At 43.6% G+C, this 19,129-nt stretch overlaps 1 protein-coding gene across 4 annotated transcripts in view; it reads right to left on the bottom strand.

Moving 5' to 3' along the window:
• Positions 1-245: 245 nt before the first annotated feature.
• Positions 246-19,129, bottom strand: part of LOC121459784 (histone-lysine N-methyltransferase NSD2-like) — a 69,544-nt gene continuing 50,660 nt past the window's right edge. For 3 of the 4 annotated variants that reach the window (XM_041669787.1, XM_041669786.1, XM_041669788.1), the window contains 13 exons: positions 18,561-18,692; positions 17,511-17,634; positions 16,303-16,503; positions 14,968-15,147; positions 14,559-14,715; positions 14,227-14,432; positions 12,487-12,590; positions 11,955-12,224; positions 10,977-11,093; positions 6,855-6,996; positions 6,480-6,586; positions 4,873-5,077; positions 246-3,359 (listed from right to left, as the gene is read on the bottom strand). In XM_041669787.1, the coding sequence (XP_041525721.1) occupies positions 3,088-3,359; positions 4,873-5,077; positions 6,480-6,586; positions 6,855-6,996; positions 10,977-11,093; positions 11,955-12,224; positions 12,487-12,590; positions 14,227-14,432; positions 14,559-14,715; positions 14,968-15,147; positions 16,303-16,503; positions 17,511-17,634; positions 18,561-18,692 (2,217 nt within the window). In that variant the 3' untranslated portion in view covers positions 246-3,087. The remainder of the gene's footprint in view (positions 3,360-4,872; positions 5,078-6,479; positions 6,587-6,854; positions 6,997-10,976; positions 11,094-11,954; positions 12,225-12,486; positions 12,591-14,226; positions 14,433-14,558; positions 14,716-14,967; positions 15,148-16,302; positions 16,504-17,510; positions 17,635-18,560; positions 18,693-19,129) is intronic. The other variant, XM_041669789.1, reaches the window with a different exon arrangement.

Below are 19,129 nucleotides of genomic sequence, written 5' to 3'. Positions count from 1 at the left end.
AAGAATCCCAGAGGAGAAGAAGCAGGGCTGGGAGATAACAAGACTACCTGAAAAACAACAACAACAACAAAAAAAACCAGGTAGGTAATGGGCAAGGCAGCCTTGGGGGTAGAGTGAGGCAGCAACAGGAAAGTCAAAGCCACAGCACTGAGAAATGGGCCTAAACTGCCTTGAATTCATAGCACCCAGGAAGCTGGAGGAGTCAAACACAGTCCCATATAAAAGAAGTATGAGAAAAAGGCCTTTAAAGTTTTTTAATAAAAAAATACTTAATACAGTTTTCCAAACACAACTTTCCACTTTAAATGCTATTTTCCCCCAACTGGTAATTATTGTCTATATTTCAATATTACTTCCCCCCTCCCTCCCAAACTTCAAGTTTTTAAGCCTTCACTATCAGGTCTGGTGACAGTACCCAGCATTCCTAAAAGGAATCTGACTTTATACTGTATGAAGTTTAGACACCAATAGGCACATTTAAACTTAAATTTAATTTCTGATAGGTCATTTCACATCTCAACAGGATACGGGGGCACCATGATACATAAGGACACAGCGTTTATTCTACTGACTAACAGTCATCAGCTACACTCTTGTAGACAAGAGAGATTTGGCAACTGACAGTTGTTTGCATTAACTTTAATCAAAACATTTTTATCTTTAATTTTTGAAAATAAAGTAGCTCTGGAAGATGGGCACTTCACACATAGTGCTACAAGTATCACTTGGAAATCATCAGAAATGCCAACCTGAGTGTGCCTGCCTGGCAGGAGTCCTAGGTGCTAGTGCCAGGAAATTCCTCAGAAGCTAGCACCGGAATCCTTGTCACTCTGAGATGCACTGCCTTACAGGTGCCTAGGTTTAAATGCTATAAGTTCCACATTCTCTTAGACCAATGCTGGTGTGGACACTGGCTTTGCACCCCTGGGCTGCTGCCACCCTGCAGAGGTACACACACATAGGTGTGTACTGGTTAGGGAACAGCTAGCTGGTTTTTGGATACTGAAGGTGCCTGAGGAACATGGAATCTGGGCAGGTTTCATTTGGTTTGCTTCAAATTAAAGAAAACAACAACTGGAGCTGATGGTCAGAAAGTCACACATCTTTCAGGCTCATCAGAGCACCTGGCACATCCCGAGTCACACCTTCTGTGGGAAAGGCTATCACCCCAGGGGGTTACTTTACTCAGCTTTGTATATTGGTCTTCGGTTGGTTTTCAGAGTTAGTGTTATTTACTCATTAATACTTTTTGGGAAGATGAGTTGTTTAAAAAGTTCACAATATTTCCTTCAGAAAGATGATAAATAGTTACTTGGAACCAAAATTCTCAAGATTTACTTAACATTAAAAAAGAAAGTTAATCTGATCCCCCACAATGTGCTGCAAAAGCAATTCTGATGCTCTTTCATAGTTGGTGGACAACTAACAAGATGGGCCCCCAGGAGGTCCCTGGGGCCTAGGGGCTGTGTGCATGTGAAGAGGCTGTCTGGCCTATCACACCAGCCTTCTAAACGTAGGGCACAGATGACAAATTTATGAGCCAATCTAATATTTTCAGGACAGTCTGAGCCAGGTTAAGTTCTAAACTGAAAAATGCTCCTTGTCTCATCTGCTCAAACAGATGTCACCAGAGGTTACTAGGCTTGTGCCTATGGAAGCCAAGCCATAGGCTGCCTGCAAAGAAACTTTTGGGGGACTACTACTAGAGAAGAGCAAAGGGGTGGTCATGACATGCTAGGCTTGCAAGTGTTATGGCTGACGCACAACCCTGACTATTAAGAATGGTCAATCCTGTTCTAAATGGCGATTGCAGTTCTCCAAGGCTGGAAGGCAGCAGGACAACAGTAGCAAACCCTGCTAGGAACTTAATGGATAGGAGTTTAAGCTTTTTTGCTTTATGGGTTTTCTAAAACCAATTTCTGCTGCATTGCTTACACCTTCCCTCCCAATGGAATGCATGAGGTCTCCTTTCTCAGTGTCCAAGTTCTCCAGGGCCAAGATACACTCCTGAGAAGGCAGAAGGAAGCCTGCCAAAGAATCTAATAGCCCTTGGGCTGGGCTTTTAGAGAAATTTAAATATCATTAGGGAAACAGGTACCATCAGACCAGTCTACCATGAGACCATGTGGTGCCCTGGTGGAAGGACAGAGCAACGAAGCTTGGGCTCAGCGAACAGATGCACAGAGGAGAGAGCACATCAGCAAGCATTAGCCTAGGCTCCAGGCTGTGTGCCTTGTGTCCTCCGTGCTCGCTCAATAGTTGACATCTGCCTGACAACTCAAATACGTTTTAGTTGGTAATAATTTGAAACAGTTTTAGCAAAAGTATATTGGGAATAAATGCCAGAAACAGAAAAACCAATTGAAGGTTTTCCCCCAAATGTTGGTCCAAGAATGTGGGTTCAGAAGACATTAGAGAAAACAGCCACAACGAAGGCAGCTGCACTGCTCCACAGGACACACTGCCATCACTAGTTGTCAAGTCCACACAAAGGAAAGTCATGAGAGGAATCTTGCAACACCACAACCACTCAAAGTGCAAACAGCACTTTGAGGGAAAAATTCACATTAGTATGAAGAACATAGGCTGTTTCAAAAGAGCAAAATAATGATCAATCCTGATTAGGAGTAGCACAGGGCCTGAGTCCTAGTCTGTCCTGAGTGGGGTATGTGAGTAGAAGCCTGAACCATCAGGATAGAGCTAATAGTGACCTTTAGAAAATTCTATTCTATACATTTTGGGTAAGATAAAAGCATTTCACATGCCAGTTAATCTTCAATCATAACTTTAATCTAAAATAAAAATGGGAGGGCACCTTGACGTTGGGTCTCAGATTCAAGTGTAGCGGTGATGCTGCGTAGTAAGGCTTGTTTGTCCTGGACCGCTGAGTGTGCAGCTGACAAGCATCAGTGCAGACGCAGCACAGCTGCTGAGGATGGCTCAGTGGTAGAAGGTGCTCCTTCCCACCCAAGGAGGCCTATACATGTCATAGCATTATGAGCTGGGTCCTTGGGGCAAGTGCCGTGCTTGCCTTCCCATTACAAGCAGGGTTGGCTGTCCCATGCCACCCCTGGATCTGACCAAGCGCTATTTGCCTTCTGTGACTCTTCGCCAACACCGTCTTCTCTTCCTCTTCCCCTTTGACTTCAGTAATTCTGGAAACGGTTTCTCAGTCTTGGTACTTCTTGCAGATTCTGCCCTCAAGTCATGCTCAGAGCAGTAGGATTGCCCATCCTGGGTGGAACGGAAGGCAGTCCCATCTTGGTGTTCCTTACAGAATGAGTTGGGGCACAGGTGGCAAAATGAGGTAGAAGGTTTGCCACATACATCACAGTGATGCCAAGGACATTCCCACTTCCCTGCAAAACAAAATACACCATCAGCAAACAAGCTTTAACATTTTCAGGGCTTGAAAAGTGTTGGGATTGGGCCCAGAAGGGACTCAAGCATTTGGTCTCGTACTAAGTTAATATCCACAAAGTATGTTTCCCTTGACTTAGTCATCTTCTGCTTGAGTTGCTTGTACCAACATACCTAACTAGAATTACTTTTAAAACTGGCTAGTCAGCCAGGCGGTGGTGGTGCATGCCTTTAATCCCAGCACCCAGGAAGCAGAAGCAGGCAGATCTCTGTGAGTTCAAGGCCAGCCTGGTCTACCAGAGCTTTCCAGGATAGGGTCCAAAAGTACACGGAAACCCTGCCTCGAAAATAAATAAGACTGGCTAGTCACATAAATGCAAATTAACACAAGAGACTGCATTTCAGTTGCCAGAGAGAAGCTAGTAGTTGATGCTCAAAGGCCAGGTAGGTACCAAGTGTTGCAGACTACAGTATACTTACAGGCCAGCTGGAGCATTACATAAGACACCAAGGGCAGCTTGCTGCTGTTGGTCCCTAGCAGAGTCTACTGATAGCAACAGCTGCCCTCTGACTTGCCCTTTTGTATTACTGTTTTTTTTTTTTTGTTTTTTTTTTTTTTTTGGTTTTTCGAGACAGGGTTTCTCTGTGGCTTTGGAGCCTGTCCTGGAACTAGCTCTGTAGACCAGGCTGGTCTCGAACTCACAGAGATCCGCCTGCCTCTGCCTCCCAAGTGCTGGGATTAAAGGCGTGCGCCACCATCGCCCGGCCCTGTTTTGTTTTCTGAGACAAGGTTTTTCTATGTAGCCCTAGCTGTCCTGGAACGTATTCCGTACACCAGGCTGGCCTCAAACTCAAGAAGTCCACCCGCCAATGCCTGAGTGCTGGGATTAAAGGTGTGCATCATCACACCCAGCTTGGGACTTGCCTATTTATAAGGAAATGGTTTTATGCTTAGATGTGAATCTCTGAAGATTAGGGTAGGGATAACTGTCAAATTTAAATATATATGTAAAACCATTATTAGGTTTCTTGTCCTTGGGTCAAGTGTTTACAGTTTTTCTTTTGAAATTCTAACTTTTTGTTCTGATGCTGTGACCACTCTTGAGTACATAAGAGGAAAAGCCTATTGTCTTCCAGTTCTGTGTGATCTCTAGGGACAGAGCCTACAAGTCCTGAGAAGAGAGGTCACATGTCCTACAACCAGGCCGCCTAATGACAAAACCAGTCATGGTGAGGCTGCTGCAGTAGAACCTATCTTCTTCAGTAGAGCCTCGTGCATGTCATTTTAGATCTTGGCACTAATGAGATGACCACTCAACACTGGGCTTTGGAAGCTACTGCCTGCTCCCACCCTGTGCTCCAGTTGGTTCCCTGGACTGGGGACATTTACCACATTGACCTTCCAAGGAATATGCAACTAGATAAGACCCAATGGATTAAGAGAGGCTGAATAAGAATGGCAGGCAAGTGCACTGCAAATTGTCAGAAGCTGCATGGGTACTGAGCACCTACCAAAGGGCCGCTTGCCCAAGCCCAGGCAGGACAGGTGGTAGGCCTTGGTGCAGAATTTTCGGTCACACAGCACCAGCTGTCCACCATCACCACAGCGGAAGCACTCATCCTCTGACTGCCGCTTCCCTTCTCCCTTGGCTCTGCGCCTTCTGGTTTTCTTCTTGGCCTTTTTACCCTTTTCCTCTGAAGAAAGGGATGCTGAGGTCTAGAATAAAGAATTAAGCATAGTTCAATTAAAAAAACATAGATGGAAGCAGTTAAAAGAAAAAAAAAAAGGAAAGGAAACTATAAAGATGCCCAAAAAGGAAGGTCCAAAGTGATACAGATTCCTGGGCTGTTCCAACATGGTGAGTGGTGCCTGAGCTGGAGGTATAGCTAAAGACTGTAGATTCCATTCCTAGCATCACAAAATAAAAGGGCATGCCACCTACATAAAGCAGGTCATGGCCCACTATACCTTGGGCAACTCCTGCTAAGACAAAAAGAAAAACAAAAAACAAAAAAACACAATATAGAAGAACTAAATTATGAGCAGTGTAGGTGTGGTGGTTTGAGTAAAGGCCCATAAGGAGTGGCACTACTAGGAGGTGTGCCCTTGTTGGAGTAGATGTGGTTTTGTCAGAGAAAAGTGTAGTAGGAACTGGCCTTGAGGTCTCAAATGCTCAAGCCACACCCAGTGTGGCTTTCTCTTCTTGTGGATTCAGATGTGACTCTCAGCTACCTCTCCAGCACCATGTCTACCTGCATGCAACCATGCTTACTGACATGATAAAAATGGACTAAACCTCTGGACCCAGGCCCAATTAAATGTTTTCCCTTATAAGAGCTGCTATAGTCGTGGTGTCTCTTCACAATAATAAAACCCTAACTAAAATATTTAAGGGCAAACTAGTGAAGCAGTCTTTCAGAAAACATCTATAGGGTGTGCCCAGATGCCAGCTCAGGTTGGAGGTGCCTATGATTGTCCTAACCTTTGTTCCAACAAGGAATGCCCCAAAATTCATGCCCTTCCAAGGACTTGGAATATGACTTTATTTTAAAATGCATGTAACTATGATACCGGCACATCAAGCAAGCATGACTTGTGACTAGACTGAATGGACTGGTGGCCAAAGGTGTGACTCAGTGGGAGGGCACTTGCCTAGCGGGTATGGGCCCTGAGAGATCTATACACAGCAATGTAAACAACAAGTAACTAGTAGGACAATGGAGGGAAGTGGTCAAGACAAACACCACATGGCACCTCATGAGAAGCAGCAGAATGCTGGAGTAAGGATTCTACAACCTGAGGAACACCAACAGGAGCTGGAAAAGAGGCCTGAAAGACTTTCAAAGATACTTAGGAGCAAATGTGGACCTGCCTTCAAGATTGAATCCATGTTTCTGATGTTTAAGTCACACATCTCCACAGGAATTACATCAATGAAGTCATCTTAACAAGCAGCCTATACTGAGAGAGGATCTCATTAACCTCAACCCACATGCTACATGGATCCTGCCCTTGAACAGCAACAGGTCTATGGCTCACTAGAATGTAATCTTCCTAGATGCCATGATGCCACCAGAGCTATGTGTTTCAGCTTCACAGAAAGCTGTGATGTCCTTACCTTTGGTCTGTCTCCAAGAAACCCACTACAATTGGAGGCTCCACACCGACAGACTGTTTTTTCATTGCCCAAACAATCAAGATTATAGTTGAATGTCAGCTCTGTCCCTAAAAGAGACACAATACAATGTTAGAGGCCATTGTTCTGTGGCAGTGGATGTCAAAGAATCAGTTTCAAGAAAACGTACCCCCTTCATATACACCCTGGCATGGCTCATATATACCTCATCAATTTGCTGTTTAAAACAGATATCCCAAACAAAGCTTCCAAATCACTATCCTAGAGCCTTTCCAAACCCAACCACACCAAATACCAGCCAGTGCCTCTCTGCCTGTTCATATGGCACCAGAAACTTGTAGGACCCCAGTGATATACCTGCAGGAATGTCACACACAGCAAACAGGCCAACTCGTGTATCCCCATTCACTGTCCATTTCAGGGTCTCACAGTTGGGCTGGCAGCTGTGGTTCATGAATCGTGAATAATTCCCTTTAGGGCCAGCATCAATTATGCGGTCCTGCAGGATAAAAAGTCAAGGACATCTTTAATTTTTTTTTTCATTTTATTTTTTCCAAGACAAGGTTTTTCTCTGTAACAGCCTTGGCTGTCCTGTAATTCACACTGTAGCAGACTAGGCTCAAACTCACAGAAATTTGCCTGCCTCTGCTGGGATTAAGGGCGTGCGCCATCATGCCCAGCTAACATCTTATCTCTAAAGAGCCTCTTAATGCCATAGGCTGTATCAGATGATACAGTGTTGTCTGTCATACTGAAAACCTTGGTATCCTGTTGTCCACCTGGACCAGACAACCCTCAACCAGTCCAGATTCTTGCAGAAGGGCAGAACACAAGGAGAGACTGAACCCAAGTGAGAGTGGTGAAGACTGTGAACTGGCACTTGTAACACCACCCCAGCAACAAATAAGCTAGGAAAAATACAAGTGTCACAGACCTGGGAAGGGCAGCAAGAGCCTATACAAAACCAGCACTGCCAGACAACAGCAAACTCCATTAATAAAAGACAAGCAGCATCCACTCCTAGAGAGCAAAGGAGGTACAAGCACAGCATGCTCGAGTTCCCACTGGCTGCAAACAATGGACTTTGTCCACGATGCTGATGCTATGCTGCCATAAGAGGGACAGGCACAGGCTGACAGTTCGGAGATAGCAGTCTGCAAAATCACAAATGCAAGCACACAGTGGCCCTGGGAACTGACTCACTGAAATTCAAGGGTCCAAGCACTATGGAGGAATAAGAAGCACTTATTATGGCTCAGACCAGAAAGAAGATAGGCAGGTAGATACACAGCTGTAGCTTCTCCCCTGAAAACCTCTAGACCAAATATACAGCTCAGTAGGATCTCTGCTCTTCAGTGTTTATCTCTGAGATCAAAGATAAATTGGTAAAAAATTACATGTCCGAGAAGGGATGAATCTCTGCCAAGAGCACCTCTAGCTGTGCCTTGTGGACCACAGAGCACTACAAAAGCAACCACACTGGAAGACTATGCTTGTGCCGCCCATTGATTGTTGTAAGCGGAGAAGTCAAACTTAGTGGGTAGATGCCTGCAGTCCTAGCCACTCAGGATGCTAACAAAGGATATCACTTCAGCCCAGAACTCAGAATTCACCTCAGGAGAATAAAAGCAGAAATGATCTGCTTTCTACTATACTAGTTGTTGTTTTAAACTCCAAGGTTTTCTAGACAGTAGATGAAAATCTATCGCTGAATCAACCTCAGCTGTATTTGTACATTTACCTGCTGGTGAAATGGCTTACAAGATAAGGTACTTGCCATCAAGCCCATGACTTCAGTTTAAACCCCAATAGTCCATACCACAGAAAGAAAGATTTGACTTCCAAAAGTTGTCTCTGATCTCCACAAGTGTGCCACAGCATGCACAGTCACACATATGTACACACAAAGTAAATATATGCTTTAAAAAGTGCACAGTGTGACTGCAGGCACATGTGTGACAACTGTTTAGAAGTTAGTTCTCTGCTTCCAGCTCGTTTTGAGTTTCTGGTTTCTAACACTGCATCATGTACTCCAGGCTAGCTGACTTGAGAGCTTTCCAACTGAATATTTTTTAAAGTTACTTTTATTTATGTTTTTTTTTCTCTGACTACATGTCATGTGAATGAGATTACGAATAGAGGACAGAAGAAGGTGTCAGATCTGGAGCTGGAGTTACAGACAATTGGGAGCTGCCTGATGTGGGTGCTATGTATATGTGTGTACATACACGTAGAGGCGAGGTCAACTTTGGATGCTATTTCTCTAAAACTTTCCGTCTTTTTTTTTTTTTAAATATCCATTTCCTTTCTTAATTATGTGCCACATGTGGAGGCTAGAGGAAAACTTCCTTGAGGTGGTGCTCTTCTTCTACCATGTAGTTCCTGGGGATCAAACTCTAAAGTCATAAAGTTTTTGCCAAACCTTTATCCAATGAGTGATCTTACCTCACCACCAAACCTTGTTTGTGAGATAAATTCTTTCATTGGAATCTAGGATTCACCAATTAGCCTGGTCTTGCCACCAAGTCAAAGATCCTCTTGTCTCCCCCTCCCTAGCTTTGGGACTATAAAGAGTGTTACCATACTCAGCTTTTTATGTGAACGCTGGGGATTGAACTTGGGTCCTCATGCTCTGTGCAGCAAGTATTTCACCAACTAAACCAGTCTCAAATTCTTTTATTATTTTAAAATATACCTGACATAAAAGTTTACTGGGTTTTGTTTTGTTTTGGTGAGTGTGTGTATCTGGAGACTGAACCCGCCTTGCACATGCTGGCAAGCACTCTACTACAGAGCCATATGCCAGGTGTATAATTAATTGTAATAAATACATCTATAAGGGTACTCTCTTTAATCCTTCAATTCTTTACATACATGGGAAGGATCCTTATGCCTTACCTCTTAAATGTTGGGAATATAGGTATGGGCCACCATGCTCAGTCCTCTGAGGTCTTTAATTAACTTAAAAGCCTTGGTTATATAGACCAGGCACAGTAGCCTGTGTCTATAATTTCCACACTAAGTTGGATTGAGACAGAAGGATTCCAAGTTCAAGGTCATAAAGCTAGTGGGCTATAAAGCTAGTTCAAAATCAGGGCTAAGGATGTATCTCAGTGGTAAAGCACTTGCCTAGAATTTATTGGGTTAGAGTTGGATTCTCCAACATTTAGAACAAAACAACAAAAGTAATTTCAAAGTTTTCTGCCTAAAGAGCTAAGATCTTCTTTAGAATTAATTCGTTTTTGTTCTTTTTAGATCTTAGGTTTTTTTTTTCAGCTGAAAACTGGACATTTAAAACTAGTAATATAGTAACTGAAAATCAGATTATTTCATCTCTTCTGGCACAGACATACATGTCATACATGTATATGTATAGAAACAGACACACATCACCACCACCACCAATCCTTTCAGGGCTAGCTGGGAACATCTTGCTCTATGCCTGCACATAGGCTTGCTTGCTCTCCCTCCTTCCCCTTCATCCCCTCAGCATTTTGAGGTCAGTAATTACTGACCTCAAACTCAGGATCCTACACTGCCTTATTTCTCCAAAGAGATAGAATTATAGGCATGCACCATCATCCCTGGCTTGGGTATCTCCTGTATCTTTTTAAAAATATTTTAATCTTGTCCTGACAACGACAAGGCCCAACTCCCACTGCCTATAGCAAATGACAGGAGCCCAATAATACTCCATAGACTGAGAATCTGAGGGACTGTTGGCTGGGGACTTTGGAGCCATTCCAATTTCTACAGAGTCCCTATAGTCCCAGATACCAGAATCAAAATGCCTGGTCCATAGACATTTTCTATCTTGTTTTCAAGCATTATTTAAGTGGTGTCTTTTAAACAGAGCCCCACTTTTCTGCTGGGTTTTGAGCTTACTGGTAATGGAAGGCACAAGAGTACCATTCTGATGCACTTTTCTACCTAGGCCTAGTTACCTATTTACCTTTATTCCGAGAATAACAAAAACATCTAGCAACTAGGTTCCAGATGTTTAAAACTATAAATTACAAAGTCTTAGGAAATAGCACAAGCCTCTTATTCCACATATTTGGGAAGCTGAGGCAGACAAGTGCTTGCACTCAGAAGTTTGAAGTGAGTCTTGGAAACACACAGAGAGGGAAAACACAGTATTCATAAGCAAATAGAGCACAGCACAGCCAAAACCACTCTACAATGTAGCTCAGATAACATGCAATGGTCATGTCTATGCTTTTTCCCTTTTTTCCCCCCTTGATATTAAGAAGAATCTTGATACACTTTTTCTGTTGTGGACACACATGGCTCTTAGGATGTTCAATGCCAAAGGCAGCTCTACATTTAGAAAAAAATATGCAGATGATTGGGGAAAGTTACTAAGGAGATGAAATGAGAATATCACCAAAATACAAGGGCCAATTATAGGGGTAATGAACCCTCCAGGTCCATGTTCAAGACGTCATGAATGAATAGCAAAGACACACTTCCCGTTACCTTGTCTATGGTGAGCATGTAAAAGTGAGTGATGTCATTCTCATGAGCATATTTGATTCTTGCCATACACTCCTCTTCATCAATCAACTCACCAACATACTCATTAACAAATTCTCCCTGGAAATCAGAAGAATGTAACAACTGAGTACATACCGGCCAATTCTTAGAATCAGGGTTCAAGATACCAAGACACCATCAATTATTCAAGGATAACATGTTAATACCTCAGGGGTGTGGTTTCTAGAGCTCCTTCATTAAGTTCAAATTCAAATAATCTCATCCTTATAAAGATTGCCAGTGGGAGATATACTCATGCATTCTCAGAGTAGCAACATCCCAGATTGTTTTCTACAATGTCTTGCCTTAAAGGAGCATCTTTGTTAACCCACTGTCCATTTAAGTAGTAAATTACATGCAGGTTTCTAATAGGAAAGAGGTTGTGAAGAACTTGACAGGCAGGCTCCACAGCGAGTCTACATAAAGCAACAGCTGAGGCAACCAAGGAATAAGGCTGGGGAAGAGTGCATCTCAGTGATCTTTTTTAATTTTTGTTTTTGTTTTCTTTTTAGAGACAGGGTTTCTGTGAAGTCCTGGCTGTCCTACAACTTGTTAGGCGAGGCTGACCTTGAACTGCCTCTACCTCTTGAGTGCTGGGATTAAAGGTGTGCCACCAAAATGGAAGAAGGGAGAGAGCGAGGAAGAGGGGAGGGAATAAGGTGAGCCATTAATTCTTACAAGTGGGGAAGAGAGAGCTAGTGAGATGATGAAGTGGGTAAAAGTACTTTGCCACCAAGTCTGAGGACCTAAGTTCAGTCCCTGGGACCCACATGGAAGGAAAGACCTGACTCCCGAAACTTGTCATCTGGTCTCTACATGCATGTCAGGGCACATGCATATCTACACACATTCCACTGAACACACAAACATACACTTAAGAATCACTATACAGTATAAAAAGCAGGGGGACATATGGCATACCTTTCTGATGTCCCTTTTGGCAACCAGGCCCCACCCTTTGCCATCTGTCTTGATGATCTTGGTCTCAGGGTACTGGCGCTTAGTGAAACACTGGTTCTGGCAGTATTCACCTGCAGGACACACCTGCGGGTGGCACTCAAACATCAGCATCCTGTTTAGACATTCTGAATCAGAGCCACAGGGGTTCTCATCTGTGGGCTTACAGTTGCACTTTGGGATTTCAGAAATGTCAGCTGTATAGATCTGGACTTTACCATACGGTTTATTCACCTATAAGAAAAAACAAGTTGTCCTGACTCTACTTTGTAAATAGAGTCCTTGGATCCCTGCACACTCATACTGTGCCTTCAAGGGCTCACCTTAGAAACATGCATTCTGATAATCATGACTGGGCCCACAAAGATAGTTTCTGACAGACCGCTAATAACTATAATCTGGGACTGAAAAATCTGTAGCCCAAGAGCCACATCAAAACCACTTCGTTGAGAAGGAAGACACACACATGTACACATAATCCTGACATGCCCATCACCTTGATATGCTTGTATGGTGGAGGTTTTCTCTCACTCTCCTGTGTTTCTCGGGCTTCCCGCTGAAGTTTGATTTCATTAAAACGAGCTTCAGCTTCTTGCAGTGCTAAAAAAGCCAACAGAATATGAGAAATATATTTCAGTAAATATATTTTTAAGGAGTTCCAAGTTTCCCTGAAACTAAGGGCTATGAAACACTGTAAAAGGCAGACAGATGCCTGCATCCCCAGTGACTAAACACTAGGAGCTGATTTATGTCAGCTCTGAATAAAGCCTAGCAGCTGAGTTTCTATCAAGCACTACCCACTCTCTGTACTGAATTCTAAGGATAAGGCAACAGTATCAGTGCTTTGAACATACTGTACTTAGAAAAAAAAAGTGAACTTTTATTCCTTTTAAAGTAAAAGGTCTCTGAGAAGAAGCACCAGTTCAGATCAACAGAGGCCATATCAATACCCAATCTGCAAATTGTCAATGTCACTGTGAGGCCAGGTCAGTGACTGAGCTGAGCTGGCAGCTGCTAGTCAGTCATTAGCAGGCATGACTTAATAGCAGGTCAGTATCAGGAGTCAGGAGCCTAGAGTCCCACCTTCATCACTTGGTACAATATCAAACTCATTGGGTTCCCAATCTCTACCAGAATCTCTCCTTTCTGATGATTTTCAAGTTATCTTTTGATAGCTATCTGGTTGTGTGTGTGTGTGTGTATATGTGTGTTTACACACAGATTTCTCTGTGTAACAGCCCTAGCTGTCCTGGAACTTCCTTTGTAGAACAGGCTGGCCTCAGACTCACAGAGATCTGCCTGCATCTGCCTCCCAAGTGCAGGAATTAAAGGTGTGCACCACCACTGCTGGGCTAATAAACTATCCATTCTTACTCAGTCCTCTTGAAGCCCCCGAATGTTGAGGCATCAAGGAAAGAGGACAGGCTACTGTTGCTTGATATCTGCTAAACTCTCAGCAGCAAGGAGCCAACAGCTCCTAAGGCATACATTTTCATCTACCATGGCAAATCCCATTGTGATTAACTAAATCCATGAAAAACCTAAAAAAGCTTAAAAAGTAATTTAAGACACACACACACAGAAAAAACAGAGTTTAGCATGGCTTAACGCCATGGTTCCTTTAAGAGAGGTTTTCCTGATTCAACAGTAGCAGAAAAAAAGCTAAGTGGTTTTGAAATGGCAGCTTTCTGGGTCATGCTGCCTGCATGAGAACTCTGGCTCTTTCTGGAGGCTGCTTCTGCCTCCCAAGTTCTGGGATTAATACTACTGTCTAGCAAAAAAGCCTTACTTCATTTTAGGTTTTTTTTTTTTTTTTTGGTTTTTTCGAGACAGGGTTTCTCTGTGGTTTTGGAGCCTGTCCTAGAACTAGCTCTTGTAAACCAGGCTGGTCTCGAACTCACAGAGATCCACCCGCCTCTGCCTCCCGAGTGCTGGGATTAAAGGCGTGCGCCTCTGCCTCCCGAGTGCTGGGATTAAAGGCGTGCGCCACCACCGCCCGGCCCTTACTTCATTTTAATGAAATTAATTATAAGCTAATATTGTGAAAGTTTTTAAATAGCATAAACATACATCAAGAGACACATCAGACTGCAAATTTCCTTTTTTTCTAATATAGAAGTAGAGATAGAATGTTTAGTCTAGGAATTTTTAAAGAGATCAAATTTCAAAAGAACAGAAATTAGGATTAACAAGCGTATAAGAATGCCATCTACACGCCATTGGGAAATCTCCATACCATTCTTGAAGACTCTTCCAATCCCTCTGACTCCCTGGTAGCGGCTGCCCCGGTCCCCCTCCATATATGGGAATACCCGTGCCTGATGCGTCCAGTAATAATCTTTAGACCCAAAGAAAAATACAGGGAATTCTCCAATCTCGTGCTTCATTTTCTGAATATTTGGGGGAACATTTTTGGGATGACAAACTTCTGCGGGCCACCACCTATTATAAACATTAAAAACAAGATTCACAGATTCTTCATAGTGACAAAATTTTCAATACTTAGTAAAGTAAAACAAAAACATTTAAATAAATACAGACACAAAAGCACAGAATTTTATTTCATACCTGTAGTTTCCAAGTTTGACCCAAATGATGTCTTGAAAGTGTAGCTTCTTCCCAGCCCGGCAGTCATTACAGAACCAGCTGCCATCAGGCATATCAATGTTCAGGCAATCAGGATGAAAGGCTGCTGGGCAGGCCTCACAACACAGAAGACTTCCCCCTACAAGAGAACAGGCCAGCCTGAGCTTGTCTCACCAGTCAGTCTAGGCCCTCTCAGCCTGTAACTGGCACAAACCTGATGGAAGCAGGAAGTGTCAGAACGTCAATCCATAAGTCAACACCCAAGAGCATTGCTTTACCAAAGTCGTCTCCTGTGTCTATGGGATCCACTTAGTTTAAAGGGCCAAGGTGATGCCTCTGGTACCAGCAGAGCTGTGTGTGCAGCAACACACACAGCAGAACCCATCCTTACCTTTGGAGCACACGAAGCACCAACTCACATTGACGTGGGTGTGGTGTCGCTTCCCCTTCCGAGCAGTGAAATGGGCTGTACAGATGATGTTGTTAGAAGCAATCACTGAACATCCTGCTGCCAGACAGGCATCCCCTCCATGATAGGCAACAGGGCAGCGGATACATCGCATCATTTTACCTAAAGGAAATAAGCACCCTGAGGACTACAAATATTGTTGACTCCCATGACTCATAAAGTTATGATGGAAGAGCCTGGAGATACTTAATAACACTATCTTCCATCAAAGCAAAGGTGTTTCAAAGCAGTGTTTGAGAAACACCATTTAAACGACACATTCTATAGCATTTCTTTTTCTTTCTTTTCTTTCTTTCTTTCTTTCTTTTGAGACAAGGTTTCTCTTTGTAGTCTTGGCTGTCCTGGAACTCACTATGTTGACCAAGCTGGTCTCAAACTCACAGAGATCCACCTGCCTCTGCTTCTTAAATGCTGGAATTAAAGTCATGCACCACCATAGCATGGCCAATCAACCAGCAATTCTTAACCAGAGCTGCTATCATTTGGGATTTGTGAGAGTCTCTCTCCTGGGTACCCTTCCTAGTAGATGTTGATAGCATAGTGTTCCTAAATGTTACGAGTGCTCCCCCCCCCCGTCATATATATATATCCTACCAGAAAAGCCCTGTAACAAAAAGGACACAGCACCTGCCCTCTCCAACCCCACACAGCTACCCTTATCTTCCACATATGTAATCTTTTTTTTTTTTTTTTTTGGTTTTTCGAGACAGGGTTTCTCTGTGGCTTTGGAGCCTGTCCTGGAACTAGCTCTGTAGACCAGGCTGGTCTCGAACTCACAGAGATCCGCCTGCCTCTGCCTCCCGAGTGCTGGGATTAAAGGCGTGCGCCACCATCGCCCGGCCACATATGTAATCTTATTTTAAAATATTTCCCAGTTGGGAATGAAGCTCAGAGGTAAAGCACTTGACTGGTATGTTAGGCCCATGGCTCTACCTCTTGTATTACAAATAGAAGTTTCCCTTATATATAAAAGTGCCTTTAAAAAGGAGCAAAGAGAATCCAGAGACAACTCAGGTAGTATTCTTTGTTGAGAATCAAGAATCTGAAACTTCTAACTGATATAGAAAGAATAGAATGGGGGCAAGTCTTACGTTACAAGAACAAAAGAAAACGTTTGACTCATAACAGGAGATAATGGAGACCATTAGAGTTCATAACCTCTGGTGACACTTGTCTAGCATCAATGGTTCCACCTTCAGAACACCTATACACTGCGAGTAAACCCAAGTTGTAAGGACCCATCACATCTATCTGTACCTTTTGATGGCCGTGGATTTGAAGGGTTTGAGGCGTGGCAGCTCACACAGCTGTGGAGAGGGCAGCGAAAGCCTCGGCTCTCAAACACAGTGAGAGGGTACTTTTTTACACAAGCTTCATGGTAAAATTTTCCACACTGAGTTACCACACAGCGCTTCACCTCCATCTTGCTTTCTTTACACACGAAGCATGAGTGAATCCCTAACAAGTGGTTAAAGAAAGGGGTAAGAGGAAGGTGCAGATAACAAGAGTTATATTGCAGTTCTGAGCGACTATAACTAAGCAACTTTTCTGGAGCAGCCTGTGTTGCTGACTAATCTAAGCTTTCTTCAGAAAAAAGCCTAGTCATTTGAGTTTGCTGTCGTCAAATGTCCAGCTTCCAGGCCCACTCACCAGTGCAGCAAAGGCTTGCTCTGGCTGGAGAAGACTGACATCTAAAGTGTTCTACTGCTGTTGGGCTATCTGGGCGGCTTGACCCTTCTTGGGTCTAGTTAGGAGGGAGCAGGGACCGCTATGATCTGAGACTGTCGGCCGAATCCTGAGGCACTAGAGTGGTGGTAGAGCAGAAGCACTAGCCCCCCAGTTAAGTTCTCGTTGTTGAAAATGAAGCTACGAATGACATCTAGTCTTTGTAATGGACTGAGCATTCTTTTTTTTTTTTTTTTTTTTTTGGTTTTTCGAGACAGGGTTTCTCTGTAGCTTTGGAGTCTGTCCTGGAACTAGCTCTTGTAGACCAGGCTGGTCTAGAACTCACAGAGATCCACCTGCCTCTGCCTCCCGAGTGCTGGGATTAAAGGCGTGCGCCACCACCACCTGGCTGGACTGAGCATTCTATAAGTACCAGTGTTCTATAGCTGACTACTAGTTAAGCAGAACTGTTTGTCTGGAAGTGCCAAGCTCCATAACTGTTGCCTATAGAGCAAGGTGTATGCTAGCCCCATAGGAAGGGTTTGGAAAAGTACACAGCCTTTTATTCCCTCACTCTACCAGTCGCTGTATCCTGAACCACTTGCCCAGTGATACTGTCATTCAAATAGTAAAGCCCACAGTACAATCGAAGAACTTAGAAGCATACAACCTTTGAGTCAATATGTGTGGAACTTGTTCTCTGCTAAATGTCTCATACACAACTTGAGGAAGCACATAAAAAAGGGACAAACAGAACCAACCTCCACACACAATCCCCAGCTTCAGAAAATGAAACTTACCTGAGGCACATTCAGTGCAGGTGAATCTTCCTTCTGGTCTTCGGGAAAGTCCAAGGCAGGCTAGGTGGAATGCTCCACAACAGGGGCCCTCACACAACAAGAGGCTGCCTGTCTTCTCACACAACTGTGGGGAACAAAGGGTGGCATGAACCTACAACTGGTCAGAGCCCTTTCAGGACTCTCCTCACCATGTGGGGCAATTTGACTCCATCTCTGGCATGCAAATGAACATAAGTATCTGTACACATTGGGCAATTTGACTCCATCTCTGGCATGCAAATGAACATAAGTATCTGTACACAGTGAAATGCCTAGCAGGATTATAGACTACAGCCAAGTTACACAAAGATGTTAGTCCCTCAGCAAGGGCTAAAGAAACAAAAGATCAAAACCCTGAAGTATGCATCCAGGGTGTTTTAGATTAGATGTGAATGTCAAAAACCCAAAACCCACGGCATTTTCACCATAAACCAGCCATCCTTCCACAGATGACAGCAATGGGGCTGTCAGCCATTTTGCAACGGTGGACAAATCAGCAGTCTCACATGGATAGTAGCACTGACCACAACTCAGAATGGCGCAGCGACTAAGGCACAGAAAGGTGAGCAGCTTTATTAAGATCACCAACCCAGCATCCAGCCCATGTAGGACACTGACCCAGGCAATATCACTGTAGGGGATATGGGTCTAGTCACACCGTAACCCCAGCCCATGACTGGTCTCCCAGTGAACTAAGAAAGCAGCAAGGGCACCACATCACCCTAGCACCTTATTTCTTACAGCATACATTCCCAAGAACTATTCAAACTCCCATATGTATACTGGAGCTGTACATGAAACATCCCACCTGAGAACGAATAATGTTAACTTAGGCAACTTAATACCAGAATTCTGCTAGTGGTCTAGCCCTTCCAAAGAGGTATCTACCTGTGAGTAGTAATGGGGCAGAAGAGAGGTCTGGAGGAAAAGAGGATGCTGGAAACTCACTCTCATCTTCTGTGACTTCAGGAGAAGCCCTCATCAACACATCAGACACCGCCTAGCCCTCACCTGACACACGTATTCCTTTTTGGCAGCTACTCCTTTTTCCGACTTTTTAGACGAGACGGATGCTTCGGTCTGTGTTTCATCTGCACTTTCATACGGAGACTCTGAAGGCTCATCTCCTGGGCTGTCTGAGACCTGGAGATGAAGGAGGTTGACGACAGTTCACTAGCCACAGAAAACAGGTGGCCACATCCTTTGGACACGGCCCACTTCCAGCCCTACTGCCCAGTGATGTGGTATAGATATATCACTGGCTTGGAAGTAATAAAACTTGCAAAAGCTACAAAGTAAACTCAGAAGTGGACCTTATTCTACTCAATATTTAATGTACATATGTATATAAGACATATTCCTTTAAGTAAAGCAACTTATAAAAATCCAATTATCTTTGCTAAGTAAACTGAGATGAGCTCTGGAATCAATATACTCTTTCAGTTTCCTACCCAATGTGTTCAGACCCAAATACAACATGAACTAAAAAAGAAAGAAAAGGAAAAGAAAAAAAAAACCGTGAAGTCACAAAAAGACTTCACAGAAGCTGTTTCTAACTCTGCTGAGGACATTGTGCTCTT

This window comes from Microtus oregoni, unplaced genomic scaffold, assembly GCF_018167655.1.
Source record: "Microtus oregoni isolate MIOR12 unplaced genomic scaffold, Mior012 000019F_ref0000042, whole genome shotgun sequence".
In the NCBI taxonomy this organism is placed as follows: Eukaryota; Metazoa; Chordata; class Mammalia; order Rodentia; family Cricetidae; genus Microtus; species Microtus oregoni.
The sequence above is the reverse complement of the archived record's forward strand: the minus strand, read 5'-3'. Positions and strand labels throughout refer to the sequence as shown.